General features: G+C 30.3%; 1 protein-coding gene across 3 annotated transcripts in view; it reads left to right on the top strand.

The window, feature by feature from the left end:
- Window positions 1-23031, top strand: part of LOC142327664 (uncharacterized) — a 74296-nt gene that overhangs the window by 39516 nt on the left and 11749 nt on the right. For 2 of the 3 annotated variants that reach the window (XM_075370903.1, XM_075370895.1), the window contains exons 5-9: window positions 7216-7519; window positions 17673-17836; window positions 18252-18464; window positions 19623-19750; window positions 20987-21235. In XM_075370903.1, the coding sequence (XP_075227018.1) occupies window positions 7216-7519; window positions 17673-17836; window positions 18252-18464; window positions 19623-19750; window positions 20987-21235 (1058 nt within the window). The remainder of the gene's footprint in view (window positions 1-7215; window positions 7520-17672; window positions 17837-18251; window positions 18465-19622; window positions 19751-20986; window positions 21236-23031) is intronic. The other variant, XM_075370912.1, reaches the window with a different exon arrangement.

Genomic DNA, 23031 nt, shown 5'->3' with positions numbered 1-23031 from the left:
TTATTCCTGGTCATTAGCCATTTCAGAGATTGTGACTTGGTCCAAGATGCTGTTTGTCTGTCTTTTACTGTGAAATCCTGATAATACATCAAAATGAGTCCTCTTTATTACAAAGTCATTAGATATAGATCTGGTTATAAACTATTGAATTTGTATATTATGTCTGATGTTAATCCCCTATGGTAATGTAGTATGTAAAACTATCCCTGGCCCAACAGGGATAACCAAAACCTTTACAGAAGTGACTTGCACAATTTCCCAAACACTTAGCCAAAGGTGTAATTTTTTTAATGCTGTTACCAGTATGTGTTTCTAATACTACTACTTAATATAATTTAGTGGAAGAATTAAAAATTATTTTATTTCAAACTTCTGAAATAATGACTGGTGCAGTAAAAAACTGATGTTAGTTTTGGAAAAGGGTTCAATTATAAGGACTACAATGGCATTTTATTGTAATTATAACATTTCAAAGTGAACACTCAGTAATTATATGTAGTGATACAAACCTCTATAATTATTTGGATCAATTTCCATGTAAAATACATATTCCTTTTTTCAAGATTTTCAAGATTTTAATTTTTATCACATGTGAATTAATGTGCAGAATATAAAATTATTGTTTTTTTTTTTTTTAATTAAAATTTTCTATAGATAAAAACTTCTTTTCTTAGCTTTCATTGGATAGTTAGAAGTATATAAGTGCTTCTTGTGAAGATAACAACGCCAGTCCTGATCTATCATGTTACTATTTCTACTTAAGCACAGTCAGTGTTTTTTCATGTTTTATACGCTTCAAATTAATTGTGTCATATTCTATATACCTGTGCAGAATGCAATATTACCAAAGATAAAAACAAAATATTTTTCAGTAATGCATTCAGAAACTTTAAGGGATTATTTAATATTGTATAAAATTATTAAAATTCTTGAGAAAACTTGGGTACTGGAAAACTGAAAGCAAATAATTTTTTTGTAGTTCTGAATTTTATTATTTATCTTTATTTCTTTTTATCTTTATAGTTCTGGTCAAGTCTATTTTAGTAGGTATTTTTTTTAAATTTTATGTTAATTTTATTAATCAGATACAAAATTGTTATAAAAGATGTACAGTTTTAATTAAAAATGTTCCTTTCTATTTTATTTAATAATAGCAACACACTTTTTATTCAATAAAAGAATTCATACAGAAAAAATTATTCTCATATATCCTGTCAGTGACTAAAAGTGGCTGAACATGCGGTAATCTTCTTAGTTTTGAAATATCACTTAAAATTTCTGTTGTAGATATTTACCAATGCTTTCATTATTAATCATACACCAAATTATCTCTATAAATTAATTTAAAATAGCTAAAATTAATGTATTAAATAAAATAAGTAATGGCTATTAAAACAAACATCAGAGGACAGAAAAACAAGTTCATTTTGTATTAATATTTAAAGTAACAGTTTTGTGAAATTTTTTAAATAATTAAATTATTCATTATGTGGTCTGATAAATAATAAGAAAATTCATTTGTCATTTTCACATTCTAAAAGAAAAACATCTTTTAATCCTTATTGCAAAAGTGCACATTAAGTTGACAAAATTTGGGAATTTACACACTGCATTTTATAATTTTTTTAATTAAGCAGTCCATTGAAAATGTTTGTGGATTTGTAATTTTAGATTGTGTTTATTTGGAATTATCTGTAATAGAGTTAAATTCTATTAAAATACTCTTAATTTGTTTCATCAAAGTAAAGAAAAAGAGAATTAGAAAAATGTTATCATAATAAAAAGATTTCACAAATTAGTCTAATATTGGATGCCCAACATATACAGTTGCTGTTCTCTACTATAAAGTTCAATAATTTTAGGTGCATTTATTTCTAATTTATAAGGTGTTTTGATACTGACTGGAATATTTTCTTTTGTTTGTGTTAAATAATTTTATGTACAGTTATTCCTATTTGATAGCAATGCACTGATACTGATGCTTGGAATATGTTCTGAATGTATCACGTACATTGACACACACACACACACACACACGCACTCATGTATGCATATTGTGAGGGGGAAAAGAGAGATGGGATTAGAAACTCTTGTTAGACTAAGTCTGAAAATTTTTTCCTTACAGTAGGCGGTACAATACTGATTAGGATTTGTAGAGGAAAATTTCTAGAGAATGCAAGCTCTTTGAACTTCTTTATAATATACCCAGCCTTTTTTCTTTTATAAAAAATCCTGTCTTTCAAATCATCTTTCCAATATGACAGCTAGGTCCTACTTTGTAATGCTTGCCTATTCTGTCAAGAACCATACCTATTCAAAATTTAATCAGCAATTAAATTCAGCAGTAATGTAAAATTAAATGGCAATTACAAACCATTTTACTATAAAGATTGATGATCCAACATAGGCTACGTATACAAAGTGATGTATAGTTACTATACAACAAGTTCCTGTGGGAAAAGATGTATGTGAAGGCTGTGCCATTTTTAGAAGGGAAAATTTCTTGTGTTAGGTCACCTTCATCTATTTATTTGTTATCCAGTGGAAAGATGTATTATTTTGTTATAAATCTGTTACAGTTACAGAACTTGCTGGTTTGCTGTAGTGTTATTTATTATCAGCATTAATTATGCTAAAAATGTATGACCGCTACTGGCAAATATATCTCATGTTAATAACGATGAGATGATATTAAAATCTTATATTTTCCTCATCATCGAGAAAACTTTAAATATTTGAATTAGTAACTGTTGTAATTTGACAAGTTGTGTGTATTAACTAAAACATGTGAAAGTGCTAAACAGGGCCCTCTAATTTATATGTATTTTAGAGTATGAAAAAATTCTTTTAGTTAAGGTTATCTTAAATAAAGTGTTAATGACAATGTGTTAAGTTTTAATTTTTTTATGAACGTGTGACTGTGTGTATGTCAGGTAATTTTATATACTGAAGTAGGTATATTTTCTATCAAAAATTGTTTGGAATATTATTTTTATTGGTAAAGTTTAATTAAATTCTTATGACATTATTTTTTTGTCACTTTTCTTAAGTTTGTTGAAATTTAGGCTTTCTGTAAGGTGTAAAATGACAAAGTGAAGTTATAATTTTATTTAGACAGTCTTCCTAAAATTAGTAAATAATTAACTCTCCAAAGTCATTTATTAAATTTATAATACATTTACATTAACCAAATTCCTCATTATATTAATTTTATGTATATGTAATTGTATATATATATATATATACACAATTTATTTGTTAAAATATAATAATGACAGTTTGATTTACCTAACTTTGTTTTAGTGGTATTTAAAACTATTTCTATAGATTAACTTATTTGAAAATCCAGTTACTTGTGATGTTAGTAATTATTTACATTAGAAAGGGATCTGTAATTCAAGTGGGCTACAAAAAGCTTTTATTATTTTTTTGTGTTAAATTGATCTTAATGTAATGCTTTTACAGATTTCAATTTTGTTTGTCAGAGGTAGTGTAGGAAATTTTCATAAACATATATTGAAATTGGTTTAATTTATTTATAATGTTTTGTTATTTTTAACTCATTGATGTGCAGCTTACCTCTAAAGTACACTTCAGTTGATTTTCTGTTATATTTAGTTTGAAAAGTGCTCATTTCAGAATCTGACTTATCTGTTAACAGACAGATCTTATGTTCTTATGTTTCCTGCTGTTCCATTAATATTACAAGCAACACACCTTTATATACATGTTGAATTCTTTTTGCAAAAGCTGTTTCAGTTTAGGTCATTAGCCAAAAATACTTTATATTATGATACTATTCTCAGTTAGAATTTCATATTGTATTTAATTTTTCAGGTTTGTTATCAAAACAAGGAGATTGAAAGTCTCTTGCTTTCATTTCTTTTTTTAAGAATTCTGTTATTCCTTAAGTATTCCCTCCCTCAAGAATTCTTGAGGTTCAGTTTATCAAAATTGGTGGTCTAATAGGTTTTTAATTAAAAGTACATAATCGTTGAAATTTAATCATGTTGAAAAGAGAACTGATGATTATTTTTTTCAATGCTAGTTGTCGATTAATACAGTGCACTCGAAAGTCACTGTGCAGTATGCTTTAGAATTATGTGCTGCATTTGTTCTTTTGGCATTAGGTTGGTTGCTCTACGGGTTTGTTGGGCATTGCTCAGTAATAAACCAAGACGTCAGTTGTTGAGTTGTGATTGAACATGCTTCATTTCATTTCATTTTGTTTCATTTATTAGAATGTGTAGTTGCAAGAGGCATAATGATTCTTTTGGTAGAGGAATTTTTTCGTTGCAATCATCTTTTGTAAAGGTGACAAGTATACTGATTTAGTGAAACACAAGTTTTTTGGAAATTTTCCAAATACTCCTGCTCCTCACTATGATGCAGTTTGAACTCTTATCAAAAAATTTGGACAATAGGCTCTGTTGAAGATGCTGATCGAAGTGGATGACCACCTATACTAAACGAACAAAAGCTGCTTGATTTTGGATGCTATTGTCAAAAGTCCATCAAAATCAATGTGTAAGTTAGCACAGCAACAAGTTATTGGACTTGCTACTACACATAAAACTACAAGAAAAGAACTGAAACTTCTCCCCTACAAAGCAAAATGTGTGTTCAAGAACTAAAATCTATGTAGATCATTCCAATAGACTAAATTATTGTCAGTGGTTTAAATGTTTTATCGACCAAAATTCTGTAGGTATCTTTGACATTACGATTTTTACAGATGAAGAGTAGAGTCTGGTTCAGTGTGAGTAGAATGTGTATTGTGGGTCCAATCTTTTTAGAAAATACAGTTAATAGCGATCATTACTGTGTTGTTTTAACAAACTTCATTAGTTAGTTAACAGAAGTGGAAAAATCAATCATGGTTGGTCCAACAAGATGGCAGCATAATGCACACAGCTAAAAAGTCAATGATTTTTTTACAAAATGTCTTTGGCAAACAAATCATTTCGAGGGGTTTGTGGTCTGCACAGTCACCCAATCTGACATCTGGGGGGCAGCAAAACAAGCAGTGTTATCACAACAGACCACGCGCTATTGACAAACTAAAAATTACAATAACCAGACATACTTGTCTTGTACTGGCATAAGTACAAGAAACTCCAGTACATCAGCTGATTAAAGTGTTTGAAAACAAATTGAAATATGTGAAGTGTTGTATTGATGTTAGAGGAGGTCATTTCCAGCACCTATAAACTATTCCAGTTATTGTAATATCTGTTTCTATAAAATGATGAATAAGAGTTCAAAGTAGTAATAAGGAAAGTTTCATCATTACACTTGCATAATTTCAGTGTATAGCAACTTTCTGAATGCTCTGTTTTATACATATTTATTAATTTTTAATGGAACGTTTACTAGATTAACTATACAGTCTTCTTTTGTCAGAGTCAAAAGACTTTGTTTATTTTTTGCAGTGTTTGAGGACACCATCAATAACAGCTATACTATTTTGCACTGTGATTGTAGTTTAAGTTGTTAATGCGTTTTTAATAGTCTAGCAGTGCACATGCAGGGTGGCCTGATCATTGAACTCAGGGACCGTTACTCTATGCCATGCGGATTGGTTCAGCACATATTTGTGTGCAATTGTATTCTACAATGAATAATTACATGGAGATAAAATGGAGAATGGCAGTCAAGTTTGAAAATAACGATTCCTCTGTGCTAGCTATTGCAAGAATAACAAGAAATTTGATCAATGATTGTCAAGCAAAGGGTGGGGAAAGGTCCAGAGTGCATATAACAATAATGCAGCTTGTGTGTTGAATGCCCTGGAATTGCCCTGGGAAGCCAAAATCACAAAAGATGATGAAAGTAAAATAAAATTGAAATATGATCACAAAATCATATCAAGAAAGCTGAACATTTCATACACAACACTGCAGAGAAGGGCCTGCAACTAAAGCCATATTGTCCTTGTTTGATAAGTGCTCTAAATAATGATGATCCAGGTAGGTGCATGCAGTTTGCAATAGTGTGGCTGGGAATGCAGCGGGAAAATTCAGATTTGGAAGTATACTCATTTGAACAAATGAAGCCAAATTTCATGTTTTAGAAAGTGTTAACAGTCACAGTTGTGTGTACTGGTGGCAAGAAAACCCTAATGTAACCATCGTTTGTTTTAATATATTTAAAAAAATTTGTTAATAGTTTTGATTTATTAATTTACTACAATGATTTTTGTGTTTTTGATATATAGAAGCCATTATGTAAAATTGTGGTTGATTTTTTGAATATCTGCGAAAAAGTTGGTAAGAATCTCAAAATTATCATTTATCAAGAGCATTATTGTCCAATAATTTATTTTATTTACTTAGTTGTTCATGCTTTGTTTTTTAGTTTAAATTGTTATTTCATAATGAACCTGAAAATATATAAACTTCAATGATTAAAATGTTATTAGTCATTTATGTTACATATGTTTTAGTATGTGAACATGTGTAATGTTAATTATTCATATATAAAAGAGTTTTCTAGTGAAATAAAGTTAAGTTACTCTATGTTAACCATTAAACATGGCTTATAATTATTTTATTGGGTGTGTTTTATTATCATTAATTCCACCCAGGGGAGGTAGATAATATCTTTCTGGTCTTGTAAAGATTTACTACTACTTTCCTTCCTGCTAATTCAGTTGAACTAAATTAATTTTGTTATATAAACACTTATTTTAAAGACTGCCAAATAGTTTGATTTTTACTAAATACTGCCCTACATAAATTAAATAATTTTGTTAGCAGGATTATTAGAAAATAAACAGCTTCTATAATGTAGAAGTATAACTTTTGCTTGTCTAAATGATTTTAATATTTTTACAAAATGTTTGTGCTAAATTGCAGATTGTATCTGAATTCAATTTTTAGTTTTAATTTACTTAAACTTTGAATAGTAATCTAATATTTGTATTATAAGATAAAGGTATAAAAATTGAGATCAAAATATATACTGCCTTACTAAAGAGAAGTTATTTTTATCTTAGTTAATGTTTGTTCTAAATTGAAAAGATAATATTTTTCTGAAATAGCAAATGTCTTTCTTGCAATAAAAAAAATATATATATATATATATTTATTATTGAATTTTGTGGCTTAACATTAAGTTAATGTCAGCATAAGAATATTCCAAACACTTTTTGATAAATTAGTATTGGGTGGTCCACATTTAGAGGAATAAGGGATCTGATGAGCGGTTTACTAGTCCCTGCAGAGAATTTGATGTCTGAGAATGAGAAAATAAAGAAAGAGGAAGAAGATGAAGAAGAAAGAAGAGATAATGATGAAGAAAAAAATGATAGGAAGGGAGGAGAGGGCCAGGCAGATATTAAAAATGAGCAGCACGAATTAACTGCAGATGGTAGTTGCAGTTCTTTGTCTGAGAACAAGTCATCATTGGATACGATTCCAATTTTAATTATGAATGATAACATTAAACAAGAACTTTGTGAGGATACCACTTGCAACCAGTCTGCTGTCTCTAACCAGCTGGAAAATGATAAAATGAGGTTTGTAATTTAATACATTACAATTTAAATTAAGATATTTATTAAAATAAAATGAGCTCTTAGTTTCTATGAAGAATATTTTATGATTTAATACAGTGATTGCTCACTATATCTAAGTTTACATGCAGTGTTCTGAAAAAAGACCTACACTTAATGGAAAAGTGTGGAGTTTAAGCTCAAAAATTAAGATAACTAATTCAGAATATTCTATGTAATAGATGTTCTAGGGATTTGTAAAAATATATTTAAAATGTTTATGTTACTTACAGGAATATAAAATAGACAGTTTTAAATTTTTTACTTGTACAAGTAAAGATTCATTGTATTAAGAGTTGATGATAACAGTATATTAATGTTTTTTATCTACTGGTAACTTAATAATAAATTATTTATTTATTAAGTTTTACTGTTTAATCAGCATTGAAGAAGTAAAACCACAAAAGTGAGAAGGTACTGTACTGTCAAAATTTAGTTTTAAGTATTGAACCATAGAAAGATATTTCTCACTTAAAGTAATGAGGCTTTATTGATTATATCATGTTTTGGACTTATCATCGTCATATCTAGGTTTGATGACATACTTTTCAGTAGCTGATATTGCTGACTGACTATGCTGTATAATTGTAATTGTATCAATTTTTTTTTCTAAATAAGCTTTTACTTTGTTTAGAACCAGGGTATTAGACAATTATTATTTACTGCCTGCATTTATCAAACTTTGCTTGAATTGTGATTACTGTGCGACCAGTACTCATGAAGATATCCTAATAAAAATAACTCAGACTTTTTTTAATTTTAATTTAAGCTCTATTAATTTTTTCAGACTTCAGACAAAATAATTCAGTAAAAATGGATTGGGTTGTGTTTGAAAATCTAAACTTATGCAACAAAATTACAAATTTTTTGTTTGGTTTTGTCTTAAAAGTTTTTGTAGTAAATGTAAAAATTTTGCCAGAATAGGGAAGGAAGGTAATTAAAAACATATTTAATGCTGAAAGCATGTATTTCAATTGTGGTTTGGATTTATCATATACCAAATTTTGTTAAAGAATGTTGTGTCTGTAGGTAAAATTGTGAAAGCAAAGGAATGAACTTGTTAAACGTCTCATTTTTGTATAATATCCAAAAACGCAGAAGAGCATCTTATTGCGAATATATATAATTTTTTTTTTTATGTACAGACGTTATAAATTATTAATTTTGATTTTATTAATATTAGTCACCCAAATTTGTTAATTGTTTGGAATTCAGATTTTCATTAATGAGGATCTTGGAGGTCTCCTAAATTAAGGCCTTGAATACTTTAGCACTAAATGAATGTTTCACACCATCAGAATTAAAATTTGAAAAATAACTTAATATCAGCATGTTTTGATTTTAGTTAATTGAAGGGATGAAGGAAGTCCAAATTCTTTCCTTAATATTGAGTTTTTTTAGTTGGTTCCTGAAAGCAAAACACTTGTAGAGAAAGACTATTTTGAGTTTTGAAATATTTCAGTCTATGATAATGAGAGGGTTGAGTAAACCCCGAACTGCTTCCACATGCAGAGATTATTATGATTTGCTTTTTTACTAGTATTTCCAGTAATCGGTTTAATGTCAAGTTGTACTGAAAGGCTTGTTCAAATTGGCTCACCTGTGAAATTTTTCAAATAAGTGTATGTACTTTATGAGGTAAAATTTACCTCAGCAAATTGCCGGAGCATGTGACATGCAGTTGGCTATGTTGCTTAAAAGCAGTGATCTTAATAAGTATATACCTTTGTGTCAAATTAGACTTTATATAAATTATTTGCCCGTCAAAGATAGTACTGTTTGTCATTTTTGAGATGGCTGATGCAGATATGAAGTGAAGTGTAAAAACATTAAATTTTTAATCAAATTGGGTAAATACATTTTATGAAGATATGTCACGTGATGCTTATGTTGATCAGTGTTTAAGCTGTACCCAATGCTACAGCCTAATACTAATGATTGCTTGCTAAAGGTTTAAGCTTTTGAGAAGTTGGTATCTAGTTAATTATGATCTACATTCAAGAAATTAATTAATTTTAGCAGATAACAAGTGTAATGAAAGTCAGTTAGAATTGACTGATTATAATTTGCAGAAGATTGCTTCATATGAGATTCTAACAGAAAAACTTTGGATGTTTGCTTTGCAGTCAGATTTGTCCCATAGTTAATGCAGGAGCAGGACAATCATGTTACCATGGCAAAAATTGTAGAAATAATGCATATTATGGTAAAACTTATGACAAAAGGCCAATGAAGGCAGCCATTTCATAACCACATGGTAGTACTTATAATGTTACTGATGTTGTGATTCTGGTTCGGTATTATTAATTCTTAGTTGTTCTTAAAGATAGTGATTATATATTTGGAAACTGTCTTATATCAGGTAGTATATAACTGTTATATAAATTCACCTAATAGCAGCAGCAGCAGTAGTAGAAAAACGTTTTAGGTTCTTGAGTTGAAATATAGCTACAATAATTTTTTATTTTAAAATCACTTTTGTTTTTCATTTATTGTGTTTCTCCACTATGGCGTTTTGTTTTAATAGATCATTTGATGTGTTTAAATATAACGCTTATTGTTCTCCTTTGTGCATAGTAGATATATTTTTTTACATCATTATTTATCCTTACCTAATTTTTTACTTGTGTATAATGCTTTGAAATATGCCCAAGTTCGTGCAACTTTTCTTCCTACTACACGCTGAGATGCTGAACCTTTTATTTACTCTATACCATATACCACACCACAAACCTACACAGATTACAACATATATCATCACACAGCAACACAATACCATCTTATACTTACACTTACACTTGGTGGTGTTGCAACAGCTTATGAAACGCATCCATAATCCAAGGTGGAAGCGTTTGTGCCGATGGGTGTATGGCTCTATGTAGTGAGTTTCACATGATGTCCTCTGGACACCAGAGTGAACCCAGTTGTATGCAGCCATAGCTCCAGTGCTTATGCGCTCTGCTGTAGTAGTCTGTTAAATCGCTGGTACTTGTGGGAACTGGATGGCAGTCTAAAATAATAATCTTTTGGTGGTTGTTGGTCCACTTGAAAAAACCAAGAAAAACAGGGGTTTGAAGAAACTCAACTGATCTTCTCAGCTGAAAACATATCCAGTGATATGAAAACGAGAAAAGTAAAGGAATATGTTGAATATTCTTGCACAAAGGTTCTTATCGTTGGATACAATGAGGAAGATAATCTTTTGGGAAGGTTTCTCTCTTTCTGAATGGGAAATTCATAATTCCTAATTGAAATCTGTAATGAACAGCATTGGAAACTCCTAGTACTTAAGTATATAGGGACAGACCGAGTGATAGTGGAGTCCCATAACATGCCGAAGTTTAGCAGAGTAATCTTTTGCCTTGACTTTGCTGACATTGGGTTACTTGTAATTACAGAAAATTCATTGCAATCAGTCATGTCTGTGCAGAGGATTATGAGAAGGGAGAATGATTTTGATGTACCAACATCATTGTTAGTTCTGACTTTTTCCAGTCTGACCATTCCTGATCAAATAAAGGTTGGTTGACCATTCTATTCATGTGTGACCGGGTATACCAAACACCAGATGCTGCTTCCAATGTCCAAGTTTTTGTCATACTAAAATTGGTTGAAAAAAGGAAAATATTTGTGCATGTTACAACTGTAGAGGACATGAATAGCATATGTGCTGAAGAAGAAAAATATATAAACTGTAAAGTTACACATTCGGCAGGATCTCTGGAAAGCCTTCTTTATAGGATAGCAAAAGCTACATTGAAGACCTGTACTTAGCAGAAAGTATCCTTTCCAGTGGCATATCGAGAATACAGAAATTCTCTTGGCATCACGAATCTTGTACAACCTGGTATTAGTTTGTACAGGCTTTCTCAAACAATGTACAAAAAGAAAAAGAATGCACATCGTGTGAAAAACTGACTAAATTGGTAGAAGCTTTGTCAGAACATGTTAATCCCTCACAGCTGCAATTACAGTATTGAGCTCTATAAAGAGGGTAATTTCTGCTAGTAAGACCGATAGTGGTTTTCCTAAAAACACTTCAGTCAGTGATAAAGATCTTGATTACGCAGCAAGCTACCAGGATCCCTGTGAACGCATGTATTAAAACATCTCCGTCCTCCTAGGCTTACAAATCCTCGCCACCATTTCAATGTCAATGTCTCTACAAGGATATGGTGGTGAATGAAGTGCCTGAAGAAGCAAAGCACTTCTTAAAGGTTACAAGATCAAAAAAAGAAAATGGATAGTATTTGATAAGTAATTTATGAACATTATCCAGTGGAACTTTTGAGATTGTCGCATTGAAGATGTTAAGAGTATTCATTCACACACAAGAACACCTTCTTGTGCAAGATACAGTTATACTCAGGGGCTACTTCTCTGAAATACAACTGACTCATTGACAGAGAAAATGGTGGGGTTGTTATCTTCATGCAGGACGGGGTGTTGGCTACAAGGATACTATGAGAGCTACCCTCATATCTGTCACCAAACTTAAGAGGATGATTGATGTTCTAGATAAACAAAAATTTTTTTTTTTCAAATTCCATCCATTGTTAATACTGGGGGACTTTAATGCTCACCATATTTCATTGGACTCAACAATCTGTTCCCCTTGAGGAAATATCATAAAACAAAGTGAAACTGGACCTCTATCTGCTGAATGATGGATCGTACACGTTTTATGTCATCATCGTCTGGTACATTGTCCAACATCAATCTCCTTATGCTCACTGAGTTTACTCCTTCGTCTTAATTGCCCTGTTTGTGATGACTTTTACAGCAGTGATCATAAACTTATTTTTATTGGTTTTTGTGTTTGCCACGTGGTGAGCAAAAGACCACAGAGATGGATTGTTGAAAGAGCAAGTTGAAACCAAGGCTCTAAAGTTGGAGCCTAGGGTTCTACTTTACAGTTGGAGCCTTTTCATCACAATATGACATCAGTGCTGACACCCTTGATCAATTTATCTCTGGTTGCTCGATAATGCTAATAGATACATTCCATAAACATCAGAAAACCCAAAACGTCCCTCCATTCCCTGGTGGAATGATGATTACCAAAACGCAATTGGGAAACGACAGCAGGCAATACATAAATTTAACTGCGGATCTACTAATGAACATCTGAATTTGTATCGTAAAGCTACAGTGGTATATCATTGGGTATTCATAGATGCTAGGAGAAAATCATAAAGAAATTATGTAGATACATCTTGCACACTACTCCCACATCTGGTAAGTGGAAGATGCTTGTGAAATTTGCAGATCACGGAAACATTCTATTCTTGGACTTATTCATGAAGGACTTCTTAAGTCATCTGCATTTGCAATGAACCTGACACATTGTTTTCATCTGGTGTCCCTAACTTCATCATATACTAATAGTTTCAGAGATACAGATGGAAATAGTACCGTTAAAATTTGGTGATTTGGTCAGTGAATTAAATGCATGCACCCTTTACAATCAATGTGTTGTCACATCCATTAAAAAACTCACGTGTCACCTCCCATGAACCTGACAATATTTGTCTTTTATGTTCTCAAACCCCTCACTACAACCCCTGTTGCTTATTTATATGTTCTCCATGCAAGACTTTCTATTCATTTTGTTGGAAGCCATTGTTGTACCAGTACTTAAACCTGGTAGAGACAAAGCATGCTCCTTGGACTACTATTCTATCTCCTTGACAAACATTTTGTACAAAGAAAATGGTGCACACATTTGCATGGTATTTAGAGAAACATGTCCTTATCTCCAGAACAGTGAGGTTTCCACCAAGTGATCCCAGTCAATCTTCCATTGACCATCTGGTATCACTAGAAACTGCTATCCAAAATGCTTTTCTGCTCCATCAGCAATTTGTTGCTATCTTCTTTGAGATCAGGAGGGCGTGCGATACAGCGTGGTGACATGATTCTAAACGCTTAAAGAATGGGAAGTCATTGGTAATGTGCTTGCCTTTATGTAGGGGTTTCTTAAATGACTGAACTTTCCATGTTTGTGTTGGAGATTCTGTGTCGAATAGAGTTACCTTGGAAAATGGAATGCGTCAAGGAAGTTCATTAAGTGCCACCTTGATTGCTATAGCCGTCAGTATTATTACTAAATGCATACAGTCACCTGTTTAATATATTTTTTTTTGTTGATGTTTTTTGCTATCTATATATATACATCATGCCCTCTCCAACAGCCACAGTTGAGAGTCTACTACAGAATACTATATCTCACCTTGAAGCTTGTCTAAGGTCAAGGGTTCACATTCTCGCCTGAGAAAGCAAAATGTGTTGTCTTTTCTCCCTTGCAAGACCGTTTTATTCTCAAGACTTTCTCAACAGAGCCAATTGCTATCTCTCCTGGTATTAAGTTTTGTTTGCTTTTTGATAGTTGTCTTTATGTAGGTCAAACATATAAAATAATTAGAAGTAAGATGTTTAGAAATTTTAGATATGCTACGAGTCCTTTGCAACACCAAGTGAGGAGCCAATTAATCATTTATATTGTGTTTTAATATTCTTTAGTTTGGTCTCATTTGGACTAAGTTTCATGCCTGCTCTTTAGCGCATCACACTGTGCTTAAGATACTGGGTGCTGTACACCATGCTTTTCTTTGTCTTGCTACAGGTGCCTTTAGATCAAGCCCTGTTGCAAGCATACTTGTTGATTGAGGCATTTTACTGTGCCTGTCCTAAAGGACAACCAAATCACTCTGTTTTTAAAGCATTCCTCACAAACTTTCATTTACAACAGTCTGAAGACAATCTGTGTTATACAGCACCAGTGGTGTTCGTACCTGGTGTTTACTGTACTTTTTTAATTTTGACATGCTTCCATTTTCCCAACCTAACCTGCTCATATCCTCCATGGAGATTCGACCCCATAAATTTTAATTGACCTTACTATAAATAATAAAAAATCAACAACTCCAAACCAAGATGCAGTTGTACACACAGATGGGTCAAAACAGAATGCTATCATTAGATGCACATTTGTTAGTGTTCAACGACAGACCTATTTGTTACACTAGGTCTACCTAGTGTTACAAGTGCTGCCTACATAGCTCAACTGTACACGTCGATAAGTTTTTAATTGTCATTAACCCAAAATACTGTCACATCCTTATTTTCTTTAGAAGATTGTATTCTAGACATTTCGTCATCACCGAAATTTATAATGCAATCGCAGAGTTAAACTATCGCAACACACAAGTGAGTTTCTGCTGGATCCTTATCCATATGGGTGTCCTGAATAATGAACCTGTGGATTCCACTACTAAAGACACATGTAGTAAACCATCATTCACACCTCGTGTTACTATTGCTGATTTTATTAATTTTATTAAACTTACTGTTCGAGGGTAGTGGAAAGTGACTGGACTGCTACAGTAGATAATAAACTCCAACCCATCAAGGATACTGTGCTGCCATGGAATTTTAAATGCAGGAATAACCATCAAGTGGAGGTAATTTTCCATTTGCGAATAGGGCCCACTAAACTTAGTCTTGGACATCTAATGAATCAACTGATGCACCCATTTGTGCTTGGTGCGACTGCCAAATAACATTATACCACATCTTTGTGGACGTGTGCATCATTGCATTAGAAATTTAATTAAGACATCTAATATATTATAGCAAACAATATGAGAATGTTTTTAAATATCTTGTTTCTTAAAGCCATACATCTGTATTCCATTATTTAATAATTATTGTAGTGTTTTTTTTTTATTATTTTATGTTGTTTACTTATTTTCTATTTTTCTTGTGTTATTGTTATGTTTGTTAATTTTATTTTTATGTCCATTAAAAAAAAATGCTTTAAATAAATAAAAATTTATTTTGAGTTATGTTGTTACAACTTCATTCACATTCTAATGGATAAGATTAATCAAATTTAAAACATTAATTCATATTTCACCAATTACTTTGGGGAACCAGTAGTTGGGTTTTTGTTTAGAGCTTGTAGAAAAAAAACTAAATATTTTATTAATATTTCAGATACAGTATATTTTTTAATGGAAAAAATAGCTTCTTGAATAATGAATTTTTAATATCATTATTTAAGAATTTGTGTTTCTTGGCCAAAATGTATCTCTGAATCTGAAATAATCAAGTTTGATTCTGTTATCTTCTTACTGACTGTACATGTGTGGAAAAAATCGTAATAATTGCCATGTTAGAGCCTAGAAACAATAGTGTAATTATAGTGTCTCAGAATTTGCAGTGTTGTATGATTTTCAAGAAATTTTTCTTTATCTCAAAAATATGTTACTGGAAAAAATTTTACTTGCATCAGTTATTTATAAATTAAAGAAAAAATAAATTTTTAAAAGATTTTTCTTTATAAAAACTGATATACCAGTTATAATTAGCCTGAAATTTATGTTCCTCTGCACACCTTTCCTTGCACAAATATTCAATGCAGTATTGGTGATTTGAATAATATTTATGTAAATTACACAATCTATATTCATCAAATGTATTATATTTGTAAGTTTATTAATGTATTCATATTTACAGAATACTAAATAAATAATTAAATAGTTAAAATAATGTTGTATATAAATTTTTGTATATTATTTTAGGTAGTGTTTTTACATATACATAAATAAATATGCATGCAAATGCGTGCGCACACACACACAAATACAGGCGAGGGAAAGGCAAAAGTATTTATATTTTTATTGAAATTGATATGGAACATCTTTTACATAGTATTTTATTTGTACATTTTAAAAAAAATTGACTACTTTTTTTTAATAAGCCTCTTTTTTCTGATCTTATGAGAAAAGATTTCTTCAAATTAGACTAATAAAATAATGAAACCTGTGAATAAATTCAATTGAATATTAAGAACTGAGTATAAAAATAAAAAGAATTATTAATTTTTTAAGAGATGTGATTTTAGAAGGTTAATTGTGTATCACTTTAGATGAATGATTTTTAAAATTGTGTTTTCATGTCATTTATATATTTAAAAATTGTTTCCTGCTAATTTGATAGATTACTCAAAATGATAGTTTGGTAGTAAATTTACAGTTACTAAATTTGTTTATTTACATATATTAATGCCAGTAATCTTGACTACAATTAACTTATTTTTTTATGAGTTTATTTATGTTAGGCTATTTTCCTGAAGATTCTAAAATATTTTGAAACAATGTCTTCTGCATCTCTTTGTATTCTACTACCTTATTTTTTAACAGATAATATTTTTGCTTAAGACATTTAGTGCATTTGACTGTTGGATTGTTTTATGTAGTGATATTCCATGTTCCTAATCTTTATCCTGATTTATTAAAAACAAAACCTGTGCAGTTTTGAGTCTTGGTTTTCATTACCAGAATTTTCTTTTGTTCTTTAATAGATCATCTAAAAAAGAAACACCTAGCTGGTTAGAAGTCCCATTGAAGGATTGCAATAATTTGTAAAGACTGTAAGATCCAAATTCTAATCTAGAAATAAAGAACAACATAATTGATTACAAAGTTATGAATAGCCCACCAGGCTGGTCTAGAAGTTAACTCTTTTAAAGATCAGTTTTTTAACAGCTGATTTTCAAGGCCAAAGGTTCTGAGGTTCAAATCCTAGTAAAGTTAGATGCTCTTGTATGAACTGTATACTACACAGTGGATACCAGTGTACTTTCTTGGTTGGGATTTAATTAACCACACGTCTAGGAATGGTTGGCCTAAGTCTGTACAAGACTACACCTCATTACTTGTCTTATATCATCCTCATTCTCATTTAATTGAGCCATGGGGGGCTTGCTTTTTGCTCACTAGTGGAACAGACTGCAATGTACACAGAAAAAAAAAAATGTTATGAACGATACTTTATAATTTATAAAGAGTACAAGTTCAGATATTCAAACTAAAAAAAAATAAAAAAATTGCAATACTAGTTGTTTTACTCTTTTGTGATATTTGATGGTGAATATTTTTATAGTCACTTTTATCAAAGAAGAAAAAAAAGGTTTCATTTTTTAATTTTGGCACTTAAGGATTATTTTGTTCCAAAATACAGAAGCTGTTAAAGTTTAACTAAAAACTTAAAAATGCTAAGAAAGCATTTTTAATATTTTAGTTATTTTATATCATTTCATTTCTTGTTACAGTAATGCTGATAAAGATATTAACGAAGAAAAAAATAGCATCAGTACTCCAGGCCCTGATAACTTTTTAACTGATTGTAAGGATTTTATTGATGGATTTCCAATGGCTGAGGGTTCATATAGTACTTCTGTAGTTAACACAACCCTTGAATCTGGAATTAAAAGAGGTTAGATCTTGAGTTTTGCATTATTTTATTTATTATATATTAATATTATATGAATTAACCTTTTCTTTTTAAAGGGTTTTTGGTTTGTTGTTTTACATCATAATTGTTTACTGCTTAATGAATAAGTATTTATCAAAATTTAATGCAAATATGAGTATTATTGTTTCAAACAGCAGTATTCTATTTATTAATTAAAATAAGTTTTTTACGCTGTAAATTTAAACCTGAATATTTTATAAAAACTAAAACTGAAACTATTTACATTTAAAAATTCAAAAAAAAAATTAGAGCTTTCCAAAATTTGAAAATTATATATTATGTAATGTAAAATTAAAGTGAAAGTTTTATGAGAATTGACATGGATGATGTTAATTTTCCATATGTAATTATTGAAACACTCTAAATCTCTTTGTAGAAGAAAATGTTCAGCAACAAGATGAATCATCTCAAGATGGTGAATCATCAGCATCAAGGAGGAAAAAGCGGAGAAGTCGTTGGGCACCAGAGAGTGAAATTATTTCTACTACAGTTTTGCCAGCTGTTGGACCAATTGGTGTGGTCACTCCAATAAGCTTAGGGGCAGTACCAGTTCCTCCACCAACAAGTACACCTACTATTAATGTACCTGGTAAGATTGACTACTGTTAAAATGGCAGACAGTATGTTCTCTATTTATAGTTGTTGGTTTTAAATTATGTAAGCTTAATTTTGTTGTGTGGACAGAAATAATCATCAGCAAGTTTTTTCTAATGTGTATATTATGCATGTATACTCCAAGATATTGGATATATTGAATTTACTCCAAGATATATTGGATTTGCTCAGAATAATTAATATATATCCATCCATCTTGTATTATGAATCTGTGGCTTGTGTTAGATCATAATTTTTGTAAAATACATTTGACAAATCACACAGATTATAGAATTTTTACTGAATTAATTGTGTTTTTTTTATTGATTTCTGCTGGTTGAAATCTTTTCAAACTGATGAGTAATGGTTAAAAAGATTAAAAAGATCATTTTTAACTTACTTATCCATTATTATAAAAATATTTTTAAAAAGTTTTCTAGTGAAAGATATTAGGATGATGGGCTTATAAATATGAGGGTTATAAAAGCCTGAAGATCCCAAAATTTTAATTTTGACCATAAATTAATGATCATAAAAATGAATGAATCTGAAATGCTGAAATGTGCCATGTAAAAACATGTTTCTTTTTTACATTGCGCTGGTTTAACAACGGGATTGGAATGCAATTAAATCGGTCCTTAAAATCAAAATATAAAATAAGACAAAAATTGAAAAATTAGACCCGTCATATAAAATAAACCTTTAAAAACACGCCCGATAGAATCATCCAGCAGCAAGGGTCACTGTCCAGGCTCTGCAATCTGTAGGGAGAATCTATAAACTCCCAACTTTGCATTCCATTTTACATTGAAAAGAGTATAAGACATTCCAGCATTAATTTATACAAATTTCAGAGCTTCAAAGTGCTGTTATTTTTATCTTTTATAAGTTTAGTCCTTTGCTTGCAGTTAGTGTTGCTCTAATAACATATGATTTTAAAGTGTTCAAAATAATATTTCCTATACCCTTGCCATATCAAGCACCATTACTTTATTTATTACAGATATTAATTGTTTATGTGGTTTCAATTAATGATTAATAATTCTTTAAAACAAATTTTTTTCTTTGATGCTAATATTTCAGGGTTCATAGGGTTTCTGAACTCAAATATTTAAAATTTATCATTTACAAATGTGTAGTTTTAATTTTTTAGGGATGAAAGGACCATTAATAAGTCAGATTTCAAGAACAGATCCAGCACTATTGCAGTATGCAATTAAGAACTTTGGTACTGTTCATCTGTCTGAAGAAGATTGGAAGAAAGCAGAAGATCATTATAAGGTGATTATTAACTGTAATATCACATTTATCTTCCCTATCACATTTATTTCAACGCATTCACTGCTGATTCTTCTTTTAGACATTTCCATTACTAAAATTTTTTCTTTAATTCATTACACATATATACATGCATGTATAGACAAAAAAAACTTGATTATTTTTAAAAGCTACAAACACATACATTCATATGACTGTTTCTTTCACTTATTCAATTATTAACACCCTGTAAATGTTTTTGTTTTATGAATTAAAATGATTGAAATTTTATAAATATTCTTAACAAGAGTAAAATAACTTAAGTTTATTTGTCGGACACATTAGGTCCACACAGAATAGTGGAAAATATTTAATATGCCATAAAAGCAATTAAAGTTATTTGCTAAAAAGATTCTCAAATCTCTTTTATGATAAAAATACAATTTCTGTAGTTGATCTAAATACAATGAAGCCTCCATGTTTGGACACTTGTCATAAATAGATTATTTTATGGGTAAGGGGGTTTTGTATGAAAAGGTCACTTAGCTGAATAATGATTATTAGATTGACAATTTATCTTAGTTAAAATAACTGTGGAGTAAGTGTTTATTACAGAAAATTGAACTTATGGTCTTAATAGAAACAATTTTCGTTGAATTGAACAGTGTAATTCATTTCATCAAAATGAAAGGATTACTAAATTATGTTTCTTTAATGCAAATAACTTTCTTTGATTCTCAGATTAGTTTAATATTGAATATTTAACATACCTGGTACTTATTCTCCATTGTAAAGTACAATAACGTTGTGTGGTTTAGTTCTATTTAATAGAAATGTGCTGATGCTGAACTCATATGAATATTTTCATTTGATATGTATGCGTATAGTATATTCATAAAGTGGTAATGTGTTTGCTCATCCATTTAAAATTTAGCAGATATCTTCTTCCTGCTTTTTTCATAACAGTTCAAATGAGTTTGTTCTAATTTATTTGCTTTTCAGTTTTCCTTTTATAAATTTAGTTTCTTCAAAAGATAGCAAAAGTTTACGGTGCATTTTGATTATCTATTAGGGTTTTAAATAAATATAAGTAATATTTAATTTAGATGTTAATTTACTGATTGGACCACTGCTAGTTTTGTTAGTCCCATTTTAAGCACCTTTTAGAGTCAGATTTTAATAGCTTTCTTGTCAAATTTTTCTTTTTCATTAAAACTCTATTAGCAACTTTTTGTTATTTAATATCAATTACATTTACAGATTAACTTATTGTATCAAGATATGCTAAAAAAGCGACGGGAATTAGAGAAGTTACAAGCTGCTGGTAAATTTAAGTATGAGTATGACAGTGATGAAGAGACTGAAGGTGGTACTTGGGAACATAAGCTGAGAGAAAAAGAAATGCTTGCTACACAGTTATGGGCTGATGAGTTAACAGAAGCTGCCAAAGGAAAACATCATATTGGTGACTTTTTACCTCCTGAAGAACTATCCAGATTTATGGAAAAGGTACAATTTAATTTAATTCTTTTAATAACTCTATTGTGTTATATTTTGTTTGTTTTAATTAAAAATTCTTGAAGCGATTTGGGTAGTCAGATTTATTTTTCCCAAGTTATAATGTAAATTCATGAATATACATTATTATCCAGAATACACTTTTTATATATCCATATGAACTAAACTTTTTGTTGAATGCAACAAAAGGGTTGAACTGTGTTGTAAAATTGATTAGCTTGTAAAGTACAGCTCTATAATTAATTATGTATTATAAGCTTGAAGAGAATAACTTTTACTTAAGTATTTTAACCAATAATTTATTGAATCAATATTAGTTTAGTTTATATTTATTAGATAATTTATTGGAATCATGTACCTACCTATAAACTCATTCTTAAAATAAATTTCTTGTTACAATCTCTGAATCTGTAACCAGTTGTACTTTTTCACCTGTTTTTAATTATTTGTTGTCTGTCTTAATTTTAATAAGATTTGAGAAACCTCTGTTACAAAGAATTTCTTTTACCCAATTTAGATTATTTATGCAATACTAATATGCTGAGCATCATCGATGGTAAAATTTATTGGCTAGATGATATATATATCCCAAAAACCCAATCCAAAAGATCAGAAACAGCCTTCTAAAATCTAGCAAAATAAAGAAAAGAAACCTCCCGAAACCTAAGGAGAATAAAAAGACAACATCACAAAGACACACTGAAGTAAATAGAAGTCAATAAAACACAGTCGAGAGACTACTACAAAACTTTCAAAAATCAACTCCAAAAATACCAACCCCCATCCCTACTAATAAAGAATGAAAACAGTAAACTGGCCTTTAACAATAAAGACAACACAGAAATCTTAGCTAAATATTTCAACAAACTCCTAAATTTCGAAGAACCAACAGAACTCCTAAACTTCAACAGCAACAGCTCAATAACACCACCAGAGAACATCAAATTTCTCATAATAAAAGAAGTCAACCAAACACTGGGTGAGATGAAGAATTACAAAACAACTGGAGGGAGAAGATCAGACTGTTGTAGATATCTCTAAACATGCAGAAAGATCAGTAAAGATTGCCCTTCATCAACAGCTTGTCAACATCTGGATCAAAGAAAAACTACTAGAATAATGGACGATAGCCCACATCCATCTGATACACAAAAAGCAGACAAAACAGATCCTAACTATTACCGGGGAATCTCACTCTTAGACACAATATACAAAATTCTTTTGAGAATTATCCTCAACAGGATCAGTTTACAACTCGAGATAAAACTAGGAGAAAACCCAGGGAGGTTTCAGACCCTGGAGGACTATCCAGACCAGATCATGAGTCTCAAGCTAAATAATGGAATACAATATGAAAAGAAACAGAGGCATGGTGATAACATTTGTAGATTTCAAGAAAACATATGATTGCATCCAAAAAGAATCCCTACTAAAAATTCTAAGACACCTTGAACTACATACCAGATTAATAAACTTGATAAAACTGACCTTCACAAACAGTAAGTTGATGGTGAAATTTAGATGAAGTTGATGGTAAAGTAATAAATTATATTTATCTAATATGGCAGACCATCTAATAATAAACAGTAAACATTCTACTGATAATAACACAAATGAATAATAACACTTTTCAGAAATTAACACATTTGAACCTGAGTGATTTTTATATGGTTTAATCTTTAATCCTAGTGAATTTTGGCATTTTTCAAAAAATTATAACAATAACTTTGCACTTATTCTTTTATGTATTATGTTGTCTTTTAGTTTGAACCTTCCTGCTACTAATG

This window comes from Lycorma delicatula, chromosome 1 (genome assembly GCF_047948215.1).
Source record: "Lycorma delicatula isolate Av1 chromosome 1, ASM4794821v1, whole genome shotgun sequence".
Classification (NCBI taxonomy): domain Eukaryota; kingdom Metazoa; phylum Arthropoda; class Insecta; order Hemiptera; family Fulgoridae; genus Lycorma; species Lycorma delicatula.
This window is presented reverse-complemented; position numbering and strand designations above follow the sequence as displayed.